Here is a 16,628-nt window from a genome sequence, read left to right on the forward strand (position 1 = left end):
TTTTCCAGCCGCATTGTGCATTTGCTTTCACTTCCTCGAATGCAAACAAGAAAAACATTCCATCTGCTCTGTTTATTCTACCCTCTCATTCCATTTCTCCATTTTGCTTTCTCATTTTTCCACCTCCTCTCTCTCTCTCTCTCTCTCTCTCTCTCTCTCTCTCTCTCTCTCTCTCTCTCTCTCTCTCTCTCTCTCTCTCTCTCTCTCTCTCTCTCTCTCTCTCTCTCTCTCTCTCTCTCTCTCTCTCTGCGCCTGAACCGAAATGAAACTTATCCTTCCTGTCAAGTTGTTTTTGTCACATTATGCCAAGTGGCGTTATTCAGAGTCAAATAATCTTCCTTTGTACATCTACTAGCATGGCCCGTGTCCTCAGAGACTCAGCTCCTACATGCACTTACACACATCCATCCACACAATCAGCCAACCGGCCCACCCTCCCCAACCTCCCGCCCCCACCGCCTTCAACCCCAGATGGGCACGCATGGCACATATCTCCCCTCTCTACCCACTGAAGTGGTCGGGCCTAGGCAGTTGAAAAAGACAACATGTGTGCATGCATACACACATGCACGCTCACTCCGTCTCGCACACACGCTAACACGCACACGCTGGTCCTCACTGTTATGCTAAACAGCCATTGAAATAGCTCCGCTCTTTATCAGGGGCTCCAGGCAACCTGCTCAAATGTTTTCTTCTTACTTTGTCATTTCACTTGTTAAAGATGTCATAACATCCTTCACAATGAGCCATAACACCATGTGCTGTTGTTTTAAACCTGCTATACACACCCTATTTAAAAATCGGCACTCGGTTCATTAAAAATGACATAGGAGATTATAGTATCGGCATCACTAATTAAATGGGTTTAAAAGAGCAGCAGCCCCCTTTTTTCACTTTTTTGTTGTTTAAATTTGATCCATATTGCTGATTTGAAAAAGCACAGGTAACACTTTACAATAAGGTCTCATTTGTTAACATTAGTTTAATGCATTACGTAACATGAATCAACAATGAGCAATCTATTTTTACAGCATTCATGTAAACAGATACAACTTTTGAGTTTAGTAAATGTTGAGATTAACCTGAACTAAGATAGAAATATTTAGTTCATTGTAGTTCATGTTAACTAATGTAGTTAACTTGTGTTAACTATTAACATTACCTAAAATGTGTGTGACCTTGAACCACAAAACGCACGGGTATATTTGTGGCAATAGCCAGCCATATATATGGGCCAAAATGATGTCAAAGATCATGTTCCATGAAGATATTTTGTACATTTCCTACCAAAAATATACCAAAATAGTATTATTACTAGTAATATGCATTGCTAAGGACAACTTTACAGGTGATTTTGTCAATATTTTGATTGTTTTTCACCCTCAGAATCCAGATTTTCATATTTATTCAGCTTTCAGGTAATGTATACATTTCAATTGCAAAAACTGTACCCTGGTATTACTGTAACTGTATTACTGGTTTTGTGGTCCAGGGTCATATATATATATATAATGAACTCTGCTATACACTTGTTTGGACAGCTTTCTAATCACTTAGGCTTTTTTTCTTCATCATTCATGCAAAATTTCTGGTTTTTAATTTTTCTTTTTGTGTTTGAATCAGCCAAAATGTTGCTTTCATTTGTTATTTTGCCTCCAGTAGTCAGAATATTCCTGATGGCCTCCTTCCCTTTTACACTTTTTCATTTTTTGATTGTTTTAAGTAATCCGCTTTGAAATGATCTGTTAGGTGGGTGTAGTATAATTGCTTAGTGTTTCTTGGCTGGTTGTCATATTGAAGTATATGTGGCCAACGCTAAGCTTGGGTTAATTGGGGTCAAGGATGCTGATTTCTCACAGACAGAGATGGCACATTGGCCAGAGTAAGAAGATTATACTTGCTGTTTGACTAATTCAAAATATGTCTGCTTTCATAACGGCGTTTCATAATGCAGAACAAGCGACCATATGGGAAAAGGTATTAAAAATGAAAACAAAGAAAAATGTATGAAATTCAGTCCAGTGATATGCATAAAAAGGATGAAGAGTAAAACAATACTAGTAATTATTAGGAATCATGAAGAGGCTTATTTATAAAAAAAATTATTAGTTGTTGTTATTATTATTGTTATTTATTTGATATAAGAACGGATTCAATTTGAAAGTATTTCTAAGTTTGTAATTTTGTGTTAATTTAAGATAGATTCATATAAATTCAACTTTGAAGTAAATGTTAAAAAAAATGCATCAGGTATTTGATATATCAAGGCAACATTATTTTACAATTTCTTAATTTGGAAACATATTTCAATAGTGAAATTTACTTCATAAGTGGTTTGTTGCAACCTATAAACGTTTCCTATAATATCCATGAGTTATGAGAAGATGGTGATTTTTTACGAAGGTCATATTCCAGATGCAAGCTGCCTAAGAGGCGAATCGTTTGCCAGTGGACGGATGAAGTTTGTTAAGTTCAGGATAGAGGACCAGAGAGAGGGATGGGGGGGGGGAGAGAGAGAGAGAGAGAGAGAAAATTAATTTATTTCACTCTGCCAGCCTGCCAGTCCTTGAAAGAACAGCTGAGGAGAGCAGGATTAAGGCAGCTGTGCTTAACGTGAGGGCTCATCTGTCAGATTGGGGCGGAGCGCATAGATCATTGATTAAAAAAAGCCATCTCCAAATCCAGCGCTTCACTGATACCGCCGTCCTGCCCCGGCTCTTCAGTGTGTGCGTGCGTATGCATGCGTGTCTGAGTGCCAGAAGAGAGACTCAGATACACAGCAGATTACACACGTCAATTATACACTTAATCTGCTTGTGGAGGAGATTGTGGCCTACCCTCATTGATTAATTTGAAGTATTCCCGTTGACCTTGGCAGTTATCAGATCGACAAGATTGCACTTTACGGTGACAGTTAATGCGGTTTAATCGTTCCGCTGCTGGATACTGTGAGGAGCAAGTAGGGTTAGAGATGCTGGAAAGCCAGGCGGGTTTGGACTGAGCTGCTGCTTGTGTTGCATTTCACAGACCTGCAATACCACTTCACTGTCTGGGACACTTAACCGCTTTGCAGGTCCGGCTGACCCAAGTGAACAGTTTAATCAACTTTAGCTCGATGCTGTGCATTCTATGGCCTAAGAAAAATGGAAACAATTTAGTCAAGAGGAAACTAGACGGTTAAAAAAAAAAAAATACTAATTTCTTTTTTTTATTATTGTCCTTGTGTATTTCAGTATTAATTGTGTTTTTGTGTTGTTTTGTGTTTTTGCATTTGTGAAAACAAAAAGTGTCACAAATGACAGAAAAAATTATTAAAAATATACAAGGACAATAAAATAAATAAATGTTTTGTTTTGTTTTGTTTTGTTTTGTTTTGATTTGATTTGATTTGATTTGATTTGATTTGATTTGATTTGATTTGATTTGTTTTGTTTTTGTTTTTGTTTGGTTTGTTTTTGTTTTGCCTTTCTTTGCTTTTCGTTTTGTTTCTATTGTGTTGTTTTGTTTTGCTTTGCTTTTTGTTTTGTTTTGTTTCTATAGTGTTGTGTTGTTTTGCTTTGCTTTTTGTTTTGTATCTATTGTTTTGTTTTGCTTTGCTTTTTTTGTTTCTATTGTTTTGCTTCGATTGTTTTGCTTTTTCGTTTTGACCTACACACAAGCAGAGAATGCTTGGAATGTTATACACGTTTTCTTAAATATTTTTATCCAATTTTCCCCTTCACTCCCTATGTTTTCATTCTTGATTATGATATCCAGAACAACAACAATCAAAAATGTGTTTTTGTTTTGTGTATTTCATTCTAGCCTCTGATTGCATTTAGAAAATCATGCGATATGGGAGGCGGATGTACGCTTTTTGTTTTTCTCCCCAGTTAATCCTTTTATTTTAGAGGTAAACCAATTGAAAAAGGAGCTTTAGATGAATAATCTGAACGCTAGTAGGTCAGTATGAAAAAAAAAAAAAGACTAAAAGGGACCCAACAGGTCCTTTCACGGTTACTGTTCAAAACACATTAAAGGGGTTTGGTTCTTTCAGATTGCAGGGCAGATGTTAACGGTTCAGGTTTCTGATAATTACGGAGGCCGAGGTGCTTTCTTTGTCGCTTACTGTGAACCGAGGCTAATTTAAATAAACCCGCAGCAACAACACTAACGGTTCGAGATTTTAGCAAAGTAAACGTACTGCAGCAGAAGTTTATTCGAGCGCCGTGCCTCTCAACTGGCTCTATTAGCCGTCTATTGGCTCTCTCTCCGTCTCTCACTCTCCCCGTGACATATAAGTGAGGTATGGTGGCATTTGTTTGATTAACTTGTCTGACAAAAGTGACATCTGCTAGCGGGTTCATGTATACGAGAGGCTCAGCGCGGGTCCGCCTTTGTACATCTGTCAGCACAGAGGCAGGGGAAAAGGGTGAAAAGAAACAAATTGGTCCCAAAAAGCAGCCCATTCACCTTCTGCGCTCCCCCCTCCGCCCCCCTCCCACCCCTTAGCCATTCAGGTGCACCGCGGGGCTCTCAAGTGCTCGCTGGTTTATTCCATTTCGTTCCCCCCATTGAGGCTGAACCCCACAAGTGTTATGCTCCTCATTCCTGCTCGGCTCAATCCTCCCCTAAGCGTTCCTTTGTGAGCAGAATGGCTCACTTTGCCCTGGGACCAAACTCTCTCTCTCTCTCCTGTTCCTTTTTTTTATCCCTCACCCCTTTTTCTTCATTGTGTGTTTACTCAATGACACGATCACAGGCTGTAATTCCCGCCGTTTAGTTCATCTCGACGAGCTCCTTCTTTCAGAGGCAGTTTTTCTAAAGAAGGGCCCTGTTTGGACACTGTTGTGCACAAGCGGCGGTTTCAATGCATTCTCTGCAATTATACTTTTATTTGATCGGCTGATTCGCTTCGCACCCGCCCCAAAAAATTGCTCAACACACCGTTCCGTTTGGTAGGGTATTCCTTCGTTCGCAAAAAACACAAACACAAATGCATTAAAGACACTTAAAAGTGTAGCAGAGCTTGCACTGAAACAGTAAGGGCCTGTTCCACTTAAGGATCCGGTGAGGCGTGCAAATCCAGAGCAGGGTTCTCTTTGTATCCACAACACAATCGTGAGCAGTTTGAAGCCCTTTTGCTTGCTGAGCCTGAAACTTTATTTTCAATCCCACCATTCAGAAGCACCTATTTCTAGAGAGAAAGAGCGAGAGAAAGAGAGCGAGCGCACTAACGCAGCAGTGCGTCGGAGGACCGTGTTTAGGGTCGCGTATTTCCTACACAACTTTTTTTCCATGAGGTCGTGGGGTCCTATGGCGGAGAGATAGTGAGCGCCGGGAGGCGTGGGGTCACCGGTGTGAGTTACCATGGTAATTGAGTTCAGTCATCAATGGACCTCCTCTCAGGAGGGATGAGGCGAACAATAACGGGCCGGTGGTGGCCGCGAACAGCAAGCAGGTAGGATTACCCCAGGCTTTTGTCCTAAGTGCATAATGTCTTGTAGTCAGATTTAAAGACTCCTCAGTCCCCAGGGCCTCCCTCTCTGGCCCGGCGAGGTGCCCGATTCTCTTGCCTGGCCAGCGAGAAGGACGAGTGCCCTACGACCTGCTGGCCTGAGAGAGAGAGAGAGACGGCTCTATTAAGCGCAGACAAAGACGCAAAGAGTACCGGGAGAAAGGTTGGAGGTTCGATTTTTGTGTGTTTTTTTGTTTGGGGTATTCTCTCGCTTTTTGATTCGTAAGAAACAGAGAGGACAGGGAGCACGGGGAGGCACCGCAGAGTCGCTCTCGTTCTGTTTTCATCTCCACCGGCCTGTCGCTTTGCATTAACATCAGCGCTAGAAACCATCATCATTCCATCCCTACTGCTAATTGCAGACACAGCTGGGTCCCAGCAGGAGTGCTTCTCAAACAGCCTAGGCCTCCGAGAGCAGGCTGAGTGGCGCACACACATATTTGCAGAGCCACTAACACCAGCAAGGGCAGAAAGAGGCAGAGTCACAGGTTGCTTGTAATCCCCCATTACCCCCCACCGAGCCCCCGCCCCCTCCTCTGCATTCCTGCTTTTGTAAGAGTGTGTTTTTTTCTAATCCAAACTCAGCCCTTACCAGCTCTTTCTTCCTCCTGGTCCTCACGTAGGAGCCGCTAGCCTTCAGGTGCTTCAGGATTCGATAAAAGCGAATCACGGGTGTGTGTGTGTGTGTGTGTGTGTCTGCGACGGGGGTGGATGGATGTGCAACCTTACACTGAATTCTGTTTGTTGCCCCCCTGCTAGGCGCTATGGCTTCCTGTAACATGTCAAAGACGAGAGTGTGAACGCAAGCTTAGGAGCACGGCTTGTGCATGTGCGTGGTGTGGCAGGGGCAGGAGGTCGCTCAGCCTTTCAGCACTCCCCGCTAGAGGTGTGGGGGCCCTGCAGATGTTCATGTGTGTTGTATCGGTAACCATAACGTACACGTCCAACACACACGCGCGCGTACACGCAGCCCTCGCGCTTTCCAATATCAGATGGAACTCGTTAGATGATCACAGATTTTTTTTCTCTCTCCCATATCCGCTTCTTTCATTATACATTCAGAGTCATGATACTCCTGTTTTGGCTAGCAGCTATTGCCAGCTTCCCGCTGCTCAATATCCAAAAAGTGCCACAGTACATAATACGCTCTCAGAGAGTCTTCTGTTTCTCGGCTGACGGCAGAACAATGTCCCACTGCCAGCACTGTTCATTTCACAACCAAGACCATAGAGGACACGGTCTTACTGGCCGAGTCTCTAGCGATTTCCAAATGTCGCTATCAAAATAATACAGTACATCTAAGTCGGCTTTGTGTGTGACTTGATGTGGCACTCTGAGCGGGGATTATACAGTGGAACGCAACCAGTTGATATATTTTTTAAAGCATTTTTGTTTTTTACATGTTGATTTATGATATTAGGTAACTACTGGTAATGCGTTGTGGATAGTAAATGAAAATGCTGTCATCATGTACATGTTATTCCAAACCTGTATGACTCACTTTCTTCTTTGGAACCCCATTGGTCATGCATTGAGAAAGCAACTTTCCCTTGAGCTTTTGATATATAATAATCATGGTAATATAAGAATATCCCGTAAGTTTCAGAGCTGAAAACTTCATTGTTACATCATCGTGTTACGAAACACCGCCTCTCCAGAATAACAAGCATGTGTAATTCAGTAGCCCCGCCCACCGACTCATGGAGCCGTTCGGCTCACGTTAGCCAGCAGCAATAAACATACCGAAGAATATAGCAAGATATTGCGCCTTTCCTGGTTGTGGAAGAACACAGTCGCTGCATAAGCTTTCTTCAGATCATAATATTAGGAATGTGTGATACATCATTTATTTTTAATGAAGTTCCAGCTCACGTGGGGAAGACATGTACGCATTTACTTAATTTCACTGCGCTTCATTTCAGTTCATTTCACTGCTGAATCTTTTGTAAATAAGTCTCAGGTCCAGACTGGATTTGCAGACATATTGAGATTAAAATCTATATTGGATAATCCTTCTATATTGGATCTGACAGGAATGGTGCAAAACACTTGTGTGAGTAAAACGTCTTTTTATAAGTAATAGTAGTCCCGGTGATATGCGTTTTCCAGACGGGCTACCAAAACGTACTCCCGTCGGCAGGCCGGTGAATCTCAAATAGTGAAATAATATTACTTTCTTGATCTGGGTGTGTGTGTCTGTGCGCGCACGTGGTTTGCGCTTATATCCACCGATCGAACGGGCCAAGTAATACAAAAATAATATTCCAATCAATCGCGGGTGGATGAGAAATAAATAATTGTGTTTGTTTGATAAAGACGTTTATGAGCCCTTTGATCGAGAGAATCATTCCGGTTGCCGCTTTCAAAACTAACAGGGGAGCTGGAGCTCATTAAATATGCAAATCTTATCCAATCCTAGCCGTGGGCGTTTACTTCCTAGTCTCCAGTGCAGCACGCCCATCAAAACCCAGCGTACAGGAGAGAGCCTCAAAACCAGTGTAGAAAATAGTCTATTACTTATTAGTTATGTTTTTAAATTTAAAACAATAAATTAAATTCCTCAGACAACAATATAAAAAAATAAAAGAGCCAGTTTATGACACCTTTAATTCTATTGAACAAACCCAAGCAAACAAACCCAGTTTTTCAGACTTATTCTGTGCTTCAGAGAAGAAATAATGTCATAAAGGTATGGAATGGTGAGTAAATGATGACAGAATTCATGTGTGGATGAAATAAAATGGTAAATGACAGAGGGGTCGCACTATTATAGGAACAAATGTAGGAGATACAGAGTGAGCATGAGAGAAAGACTGAGTGTGAGAGAGAGCAGTTGCTCCAGGTCTGGCCTCCCTGTGGGGGTCCATCGCGGCCCGGCTGCCCGATCTTTCACAGGCACAGAGCACCAGCCCTCACAGAGCAACACCAAGCTCTGAATCATGAGGACGAGCCACTAACCTCAGCCGCTTAGTTTGAATCCTAAAACGCCCATTTGATTAGTTGTACACACCTTAACAGCATCATTTTACCACTTAAACACCAATGAATCGCATTCAAGTAGCTTTCAATGTGTGTTAAACTGGTGGAACCAATGGTTTATAAAATTGTGTAATGTTTACTACTTGAGGCTTTTGACAAGGCGAGAGCATCAGCAGAAGGTTGGATTTTGAATGTAACTTCCAAAAAAGTATTTGTGTTTTTGATTATTAAGCTGCACTTTCATTGTCGGTTAAAAGGTGTTGTCTAAAAACACTATAGCAGAAATGCTTTGGTTCATCCAGTGAAGTCTCACGATTTTCTTGTATTTTATCCACCCTTATACTGTCAAGTGTGCTGCAGTTACCCAAGACACATCTCCTGTGTCTCCGGCTCGATTTGCTCAGCTTCTAAACCGTTGAGACTCAGTCAGTTCAGATTACCATCAGACCAGCTCGATCATAACCAATCAATTAGACTTCAAACGAGATCCTCCCCACGGTCCAACATCTGCAGCCCAAAAGCTAAGTGCACTGGCTATTTAGGAGGTGCTTTGAGTTCAGTGAGTTTCAGTGAGTAGAAATGGAGAGCGAAACGCAGAGACTAAGAAAGAGGAAGACTCTGAGCCATGGTTACATTAGCGAGCTCATTGTGACTGCGGTAAAGACAACATGTCCGCTGGGAATGATGGATGTTTCTCCCTCAATGTGACAGAAAGTGCCACAGTTTGAAGTGCAGGCTAAGGGCAGGATTGTGGCTGGCTTAACATGGGCAACATCTCTCATGATCAGTGTCCAAAAGCAGAACAGGAGACAGCTTATGGGATCGGAAACTGTCAATTAGCAGTTCCTGGGTGGAGCTGTGGAGACAGGGAGAGGTCTGGGTGAGGATCATAACTGTGACAGAAGGACTTCCTCCAAGGCAGAGCTTGTTGGGTCCTCTTTTTTTGTAACCATCTTAAAGCTCTATTCTACCAGTCATTTTTCTCCATATCCATATACAAGTGGAAGTAGTATACTTGACGCTAAATTTAGCAAAAGAAAACTATCCTATTTATACACTACTGATCAAAAGTCTGGACTATTATTATGCTTTTGAAAAAAGCCTCTTATTATAAGCAGTATATATATATTAATAAGATTTTTTTATCATTATCATTATGCTGAAAACAGTTTTTGCTGCATATATATATATATATATATATATATATATATATATATATATATATATATATATATATATATATATATATATATATATATATATATATATATATATAAAAGCATCATTACTCTTTGACACTAAAGAGTAATGATGCATTGCAGAAATAATTACATTTGTTTTATTGTATTTTGATCAAATTAATGCAGCCTTGGTAAGCGTAAAAGACTTCTTTGAAAACCATAAAATAAAATGTATTTCCAGGTATTTTAACCTGTTGTGTATAGGGCATTCAGCGTTATAGGTTGTCAGTCTGATTGGTGAAAATAAATGTACTAGATGAGGTTGGTGAGTATCTTTTGATCTTGTACTAAAAGGATTTACATTCACGTAATCATTCTCTCTTGATACAAATCTACTGCCTACACTTCGGCTTTGTGTTGTGTTTTTTGTAGATGTGTATTCATATATGTTTGTGTGTGGCAGCATTTATATGTGTGTCTGTCTTTGCTGGAGAACAATGTATTTGTATTTCAGCAATGGTACACCAGCACAATGAATCTCCTGGGCACCTGGCTGACAGACCGTATGGACCTGCAGTTGCATGTATATCAGCTGAAAATCCTCATCAGAATTGTAAAGGTAAAATCTACAGCATTATTGACCACTACAGTGTGTATATATGGGCATGTGAATTAAATGCAGAAAAGCTATAGATTCAGAGCTGCCCAAATATGTGCAGGAAGTAATCAACGCAGAGTATTTATAACAAATCGACCAGTCAGACTACAGAGGTGGATCAGCCAAGGGAAGGCGGTCTTCCTCTTCAGCCTCCGCTTGTGCTTGATTCTTCCGCAAAATCAACAGGATTTTGTATTTTGGCATTACACATTATTTCTGTGCGATCATATGGTGCGTGTGTGTACGTGCATGTGTGTGTCACAGACACATTTTTTTGTTTGACTAAGTAAAGGGAGGAACTAGATCGTTTATTTTTTATCCAGCACAGATTAGAAACTGGATGAAGACTTCATTATGGTTTTCCTCATTTACATCCACTTTCCACAAATATGGTATAAAATAGGGTCTTTTTAATCACTTTAAATAAAATAATAAATAAACAAGATTAATACAATTTATTAAAATAAATGTATTTAAAAAAACCAATGTGCTATTTACTTATAAAAACAATTTACAAATGATATTACACAATATATATTTTTTGTTGTAGTTTTTAAGGCTTAATTTATTTAATGGAATCTACCTGAATATATCATGTAAAATATCCTAAATTATTTACCCTGTGACACAATTTAATATTTTTAGTGAAATGTGCTTTTTTATTTTAAGTTGACTCCCAAAAGTGTGTGATTTTGCTGCTTGCACAGCACATGTAGAAACTGCAATAGGGATGTGACAGTGAGGAAATTTCCCTACCAGTTAATAGATGTGTGACAACACAGATAAAAACGGTATCACCGGCGGGGGATTTTCAAATCGCTAATTTTAAACCAAAAGTAAAACGGCCGCTTGGGCATTCAGTGGTGCTGAGCAAAGTGATTGTTTTCAATGAATTCCTATGAAAGTTTAGCTTCCATAGGCATGAGTTGAAGCGACTATTATGTGATATATAGACCATGAGTGCAAATTTTAGCAGGCAATCTTGCCAAAATAACACACATTTTACCCCCCAAACACCATTTTTTCCCCGGAGAACCCCCCGAGAAGCTATTGTTTAGGGCTAGTAGTTGGCGGGTTTTGTTGTAAAAACTTGGCAACCCTGTCTGCACGCACGCTGGAATAAACAATCTTAGCCTTTTTTAAGAATTTAAGGATACACAGAGTACTTACCCAACATGATCATAATTTTTGGGAGAAATTTTGAAGGTGAATGCATATACAAAGCTCTCCGTTTAGGATTCGAACAAATATAGTCCAAGCCCCTTTGATGGCGTGCATGATTACGTTACTGTTTATCATCTGTCCGTCATCGTCTGAAGCCCGCCCTGATGATTTCATTGGTCCGAACAGTTTCTGTTCGGGGATAATTACTCCAGACCGAACCACCTGATCTAAAAATGTTGTTGGCGGGGCTAAGTTCGGCTGGCATCCAGGCTAATTAATGTTGGTTAGTTGTTAAAAAAACTTACACTACTGTTCAAATGTTTTATTTAAATAAATATAATATATTTTGAATAACCGCTGTTCTTTTGAACTTAATATTCATTAAATAATCCTCACGTTTTCCACAAAAAAGCCGCACAACTCTTTTCAACATTGATACTAATAAGAATTGTTTCTTGAGCATATCAGAATGATTTCTGAAGGATCATGTGACACTGAAGACTGGTGTAATAGTGCTGAAAAATCAGCTTTGGCGTCACAGGAATAAATACAATTTTGAAATATATTCAAATAGATAAGTTATTTTAAATTGTAGTAGTATTTCATAATATTAATTCAGTTCAATTCACATTTATTCATATAGCACTTCTCACAATACATGTCATTTCAAAGCAGCTTTACAGAAAAATGCATGCTTCCACATTAATTTAGATTGTGACTGTCAAAGTAGTCTCCATATGTCAGAAATGTACATTTCATGCAGTTAGCTAATCATGCATTAATTTAGGGAGAAACAATGATCTCATTAAAGAAATTGTTATAAGTTGTGTTCATAATGATTACAATAAAACATTTCTCTAGGGTTAGGGTTAGGGCCTTTTAGTTAGGGCCCACAGTGTAGAGATGATAAAATTGGGGTTATATGATCATATTTGCTATAGCTCTAGCTGCTGTATTGTACAAGCCAGACCCACATCAAGATGTTTAGGTCTGGGAACTCACCATTGACAGGGCTCAATCCGAGGGGCGGGATAAACGGTTGTCTTTCAAACTCCCTCTGCACGCGATAGGATAGCGCTACAACCAGCCAGAGCAAAGAAGGTGAAGCAGAGCTTGTGATAGATTAAACATTCGCCGTATCCGGTACACATCACATCTGCCCTTCTTAAGAATGACTTCACTGCCGTTCTTTTCTCAGAGAAAAGCTTAACTCCAAGTCTTCCAGAGTCGCGGTCAAAGCCGAAAAAAAAGCCAAAGCCGTTCGCCAGCTTCTGTGTTTACTAGAAGCACGCAAGCGCAACTCGGGCGTCATTATGTTAAGCCCCGCCCACCGACTCTATACACGATGTGATTGGCCCATCAAGAGCTTGCCGTTTACAGCTCAGAAGGGTATTGAGAGTTGCTAGACAACACTCATGGGCAGATTAGATTTGCTGCCGCTAGGGTGTGTCTAGATTTCTAGGCTAATATGATTATAGAAAGACAAGCTTCTAATAATAACGCAGGTCTTTAACTGTAGACGAAGAAGTAACAGTACACCATTCAAGAGATTCTGTGTACAGGTTTTTAGTCCAATAAGTAATACCTCAGTCTTATCTAAATTTAATAGAAGAATATTTTATGTCTTTAACACACTCTGTCAACTTGGATAATTTAGAAATTTTATCTAGTCATGGTAAAATTCCATGTTTTCTAATAATATTTCCAAGAGGCATTATGTACACCGATCAGGCATAACTTTATGATCCTAACATTATGTTGATCACACTTTTGCTGCCAAACAGCCTTGAGGCATGGACTTTTTTTCCCCTGAAGGTGTGCTGTGGTATCTGGCACCAAAATGTTAGCAGCAGGTCCTTTAAGTCCTGTAAGTTGTGATGTGGGGCCTTCGTGGATCGGACTTGTTTGTTCAGCACATTCCACAGATGCTCCATTGGATTTGGAGGCCAAGTCGACACCTCAAACTTGTTGCTGTGCTCATCAAATCATTTCTGAACCATTTTTGCTTCGTGGCAGGGCACATTATCCTGCTGAAAGAGGCCACAGCCACCAGGGAATACCGTTTCCATGAAAGGGTGTACATGGTCTGCAAACATTCTTAGGTAGGTGGTATAAGTCAAAGTAACATCCGAATGGATGGCAGGACCCAAAGTTTCCCAGCAGAACATTGCCCAAAGCATCACACTGCCTCTGTTGGCTTGACTTTTTCCCATAGTGCATCCTTGTGCCATGTGTTCCCCCAGGTAAGCGACGCACACACACCCTGCCATCCACACGATGTAAAAGAACATGTGTTTTGTCAGACCAGGCCACCTTCTTACATTGCTCCGTGGTCCAGATCTGATGCTCCATGGTCCAGATCTGATGTTCACATGCCCACTGTTGCCGCTTTTGATGGACAGGGGTCAGCATGGGCACCCTTTACTGGTCTGCGGCTATGCAGCCCTATACGCAACAAACTGCAATGCACTGTGTATTCTGACACCTTTATATAAGAACCAGCATTAACTTATTGAGCAATTTGAGCTAAAGTAGCTCATCTGTTTGATCAGACCACACAGGCCAGCCTTCGCTCCCTCCGTGCATCAATGAGCCTTGGCCACCCATGGCCCTATCGCTGGTTTACCACTGTTCCTTCCTTGGACCACTTTTGATAGATACTGACCACAGCAGACCTGGAACGCCCCACAAGAGCTGCAGTTTTGGAGATGCTCTGACCCAGTAGTCAAGCCATCACAATTTGGCCCTTGTCAAACTCGCTCAAATCCTTACACATGGCCATTTTTCCTGCTTCTAACACATCAACTTTGAGGACAAAATGTTCCCTTGCTGCCTAATATATCCCACCCAGTAACCGTAAGTGATAATCAGGGTTATTCACTTCACCTGTTATGCCTGACTGGTCAATATTGAAAATAGCAGAGGGCCTAAAACAAAACCTTGAGGCTCTCCGCGATTTACTGACGTTAACATGGATGATTCCCCGTTTAAATAAACAAAATGGTAATGGATAAATGGGTATGATCTAAATCCCCCTAATGCCTGTCCCTGAATACCAGTGTCATTTTGTAATCGATTCAACCATATGTCACGATCTATAGTGTCAAACACAGCCCTAAGATCAAGTAAAACTAGTATTGAGATGCAACCTTGATCAGAAGCTAGAATGAAGTAATTTGTCATTTTAACGAGTGCAGTTTCTGTGTCATGATGGGGCCTGAATCCTGAAGGAACATTTCATTTTTGCAGGAATTTTGCACAATTGACTGGACACGGAAGGTTTTAGTATTTTAGCCGTTTGAAATGTGTCTGTAATTTGCCAATTTATAAGGACCAAGTTGTGGTTGCTTAATGAAAGGCTTAATAACTGCCAGCTTGAAGGGTCTTGCGACATGACCTAGAGATAAAGGAGTTAATAATATTAAGAAGAGGCTCTTCTGTGACAGGTAACAACTCTTTCAGTAGTGCATGCATTATACGGCAACGGTTGAAGTTAAAAATCTTAATTTGTGTTCTACTGAAGAAACAAACACACCTACATCTTGGATGACCTGGGGGTAAGCCGAAAAACATTCAATTTTAATTTTGGAGGGAACTATCCCTTTAAAACGCGGTCATGTGCGAGACGCTGCAAAAGACGCGAGCACAATGTTATACACGTCCGTCTAGCGCTTGTTAACATAAAAAAACAATGGAAAAGTAACGCATCGAAATAGAAAAAAAATCGTTCTGTGTGAACAGCCCCCAACAATGTAATGAAAGTAAAAGCAAGCTAGATCCACTTGGCTTCCCTATACCTATTCCCTCAATCCTGTCTGTTTTTGCAGAAAAAGTACCGTGATTTCCGACTACAAGGTGTATTGGACTCTACTCTGAACAGCAAGATGTATGAGACGGTGAGAAACAGGCTGATTCTAGAAGAGGCAACAGCATCTGTAAGAGAGGGAGGGATGCAAGGCATATCCATGAAGGACAGCGATGAGGAAGATGACTAGATCCTGCTGGAGACAATTAGGTGCGGACAATTCGGCTTATAATGATGCATGTACACCACTGTCCATCACTCGTACATGTCTGGATGTTGTTAACGTCATGGTCTATGACAGACAAGGGACCATCTTCAGTCAAAATTAAACAAATCTCTATTCAGTTGACAAAAATAAAAACATTATCCTGAAAATATAATTAATTGATGTTTTTGGGGGAAGAAAAAGATGTCTGAAATTCATACCTAAATGTTTCTAAGCAATATGGAGTACCATTTGTAAACAATGTTGTGTAAGATGGTAAGGAATAATGCTCGTCGTGTCCCTGTTCAATGCAAATCCATATGGCGCTTCTTCAACGTATTGTAAATATATTAATGTTACATAACTGTGCATAGACCTCTTGTTTCTTTTGGAGTGTAGGCCAACTGACATGATTGTATTAACTTGTTCAGATGTTTATATATTCAGCTCTCTTCAACAACCACAATGTGTTTTACACCCGAAATGTTTTGAGACCTTTTTTAAGGAGTTGAGTAAGGTGATATGTTTGTAGCTGTATTTTAGAGATGCAATATATTCCCATAGCTTTGTGATAAACTGATGTCAATAATTTTTTTATGGTTTTAAGCCATGCATAGTTTAAAAAAAAAAATCGAATATATATTTATTCTGTATTTGGGTGGGGGAACTGACACGGAAGCTTTTTGTTTGTATCATTTTTGTTTATTTGCAACAAAGCATTTCTGATCCTTTTATTTGGATAGCCTCTAAACGCTTTCCGGTTTTCATCATTGCCACTGTTGTTTTGTGTATATAGTGCTTTATATTCCCCTCTGTGCAGTAGCTGCATGTTCCAATTGTCAGAAATCTTATCCGAAAGCTTTTGTGGAAAGTAACTGATGGATTCATCTTGCTTCGGCCTTATGTACACCCACAGTTGGAATGCAAGAATCTGAGATTACAAAAATAAAAGAATTCAAACTCATGACTTTTTTTGTTGTTGCTTTTAAAGGTACAATCTCAATACATCAACAATCCTTCTTTCAAAACCTGTCTTAGGCCTAGTCCACACGTACACGGGTATTTTTACTACCGGAGTGTTTCCTCCTCCGTTTTAGAAAAACAATCGCGTCCACACAAGCACAGTTTAAAAAAAAATC

General features: G+C 40.4%; 1 protein-coding gene across 11 annotated transcripts in view; it reads left to right on the forward strand.

Annotated features, from left to right (window-relative positions):
• cadpsa (Ca2+-dependent activator protein for secretion a) overlaps window positions 1–16,453 on the forward strand; it is a 193,802-nt gene extending 177,349 nt beyond the window's left edge. For all 11 annotated transcript variants that reach the window (XM_067432441.1, XM_067432431.1, XM_067432432.1 and 8 more), the window contains 2 exons: window positions 10,172–10,276; window positions 15,307–16,453. In XM_067432441.1, the coding sequence (XP_067288542.1) occupies window positions 10,172–10,276; window positions 15,307–15,474 (273 nt within the window). In that variant the 3' untranslated portion in view covers window positions 15,475–16,453. The remainder of the gene's footprint in view (window positions 1–10,171; window positions 10,277–15,306) is intronic.
• The last annotated feature ends 175 nt before the right edge of the window (window positions 16,454–16,628 follow it).

Source organism: Pseudorasbora parva, chromosome 22, assembly GCF_024679245.1.
Source record: "Pseudorasbora parva isolate DD20220531a chromosome 22, ASM2467924v1, whole genome shotgun sequence".
Taxonomy (NCBI): domain Eukaryota; kingdom Metazoa; phylum Chordata; class Actinopteri; order Cypriniformes; family Gobionidae; genus Pseudorasbora; species Pseudorasbora parva.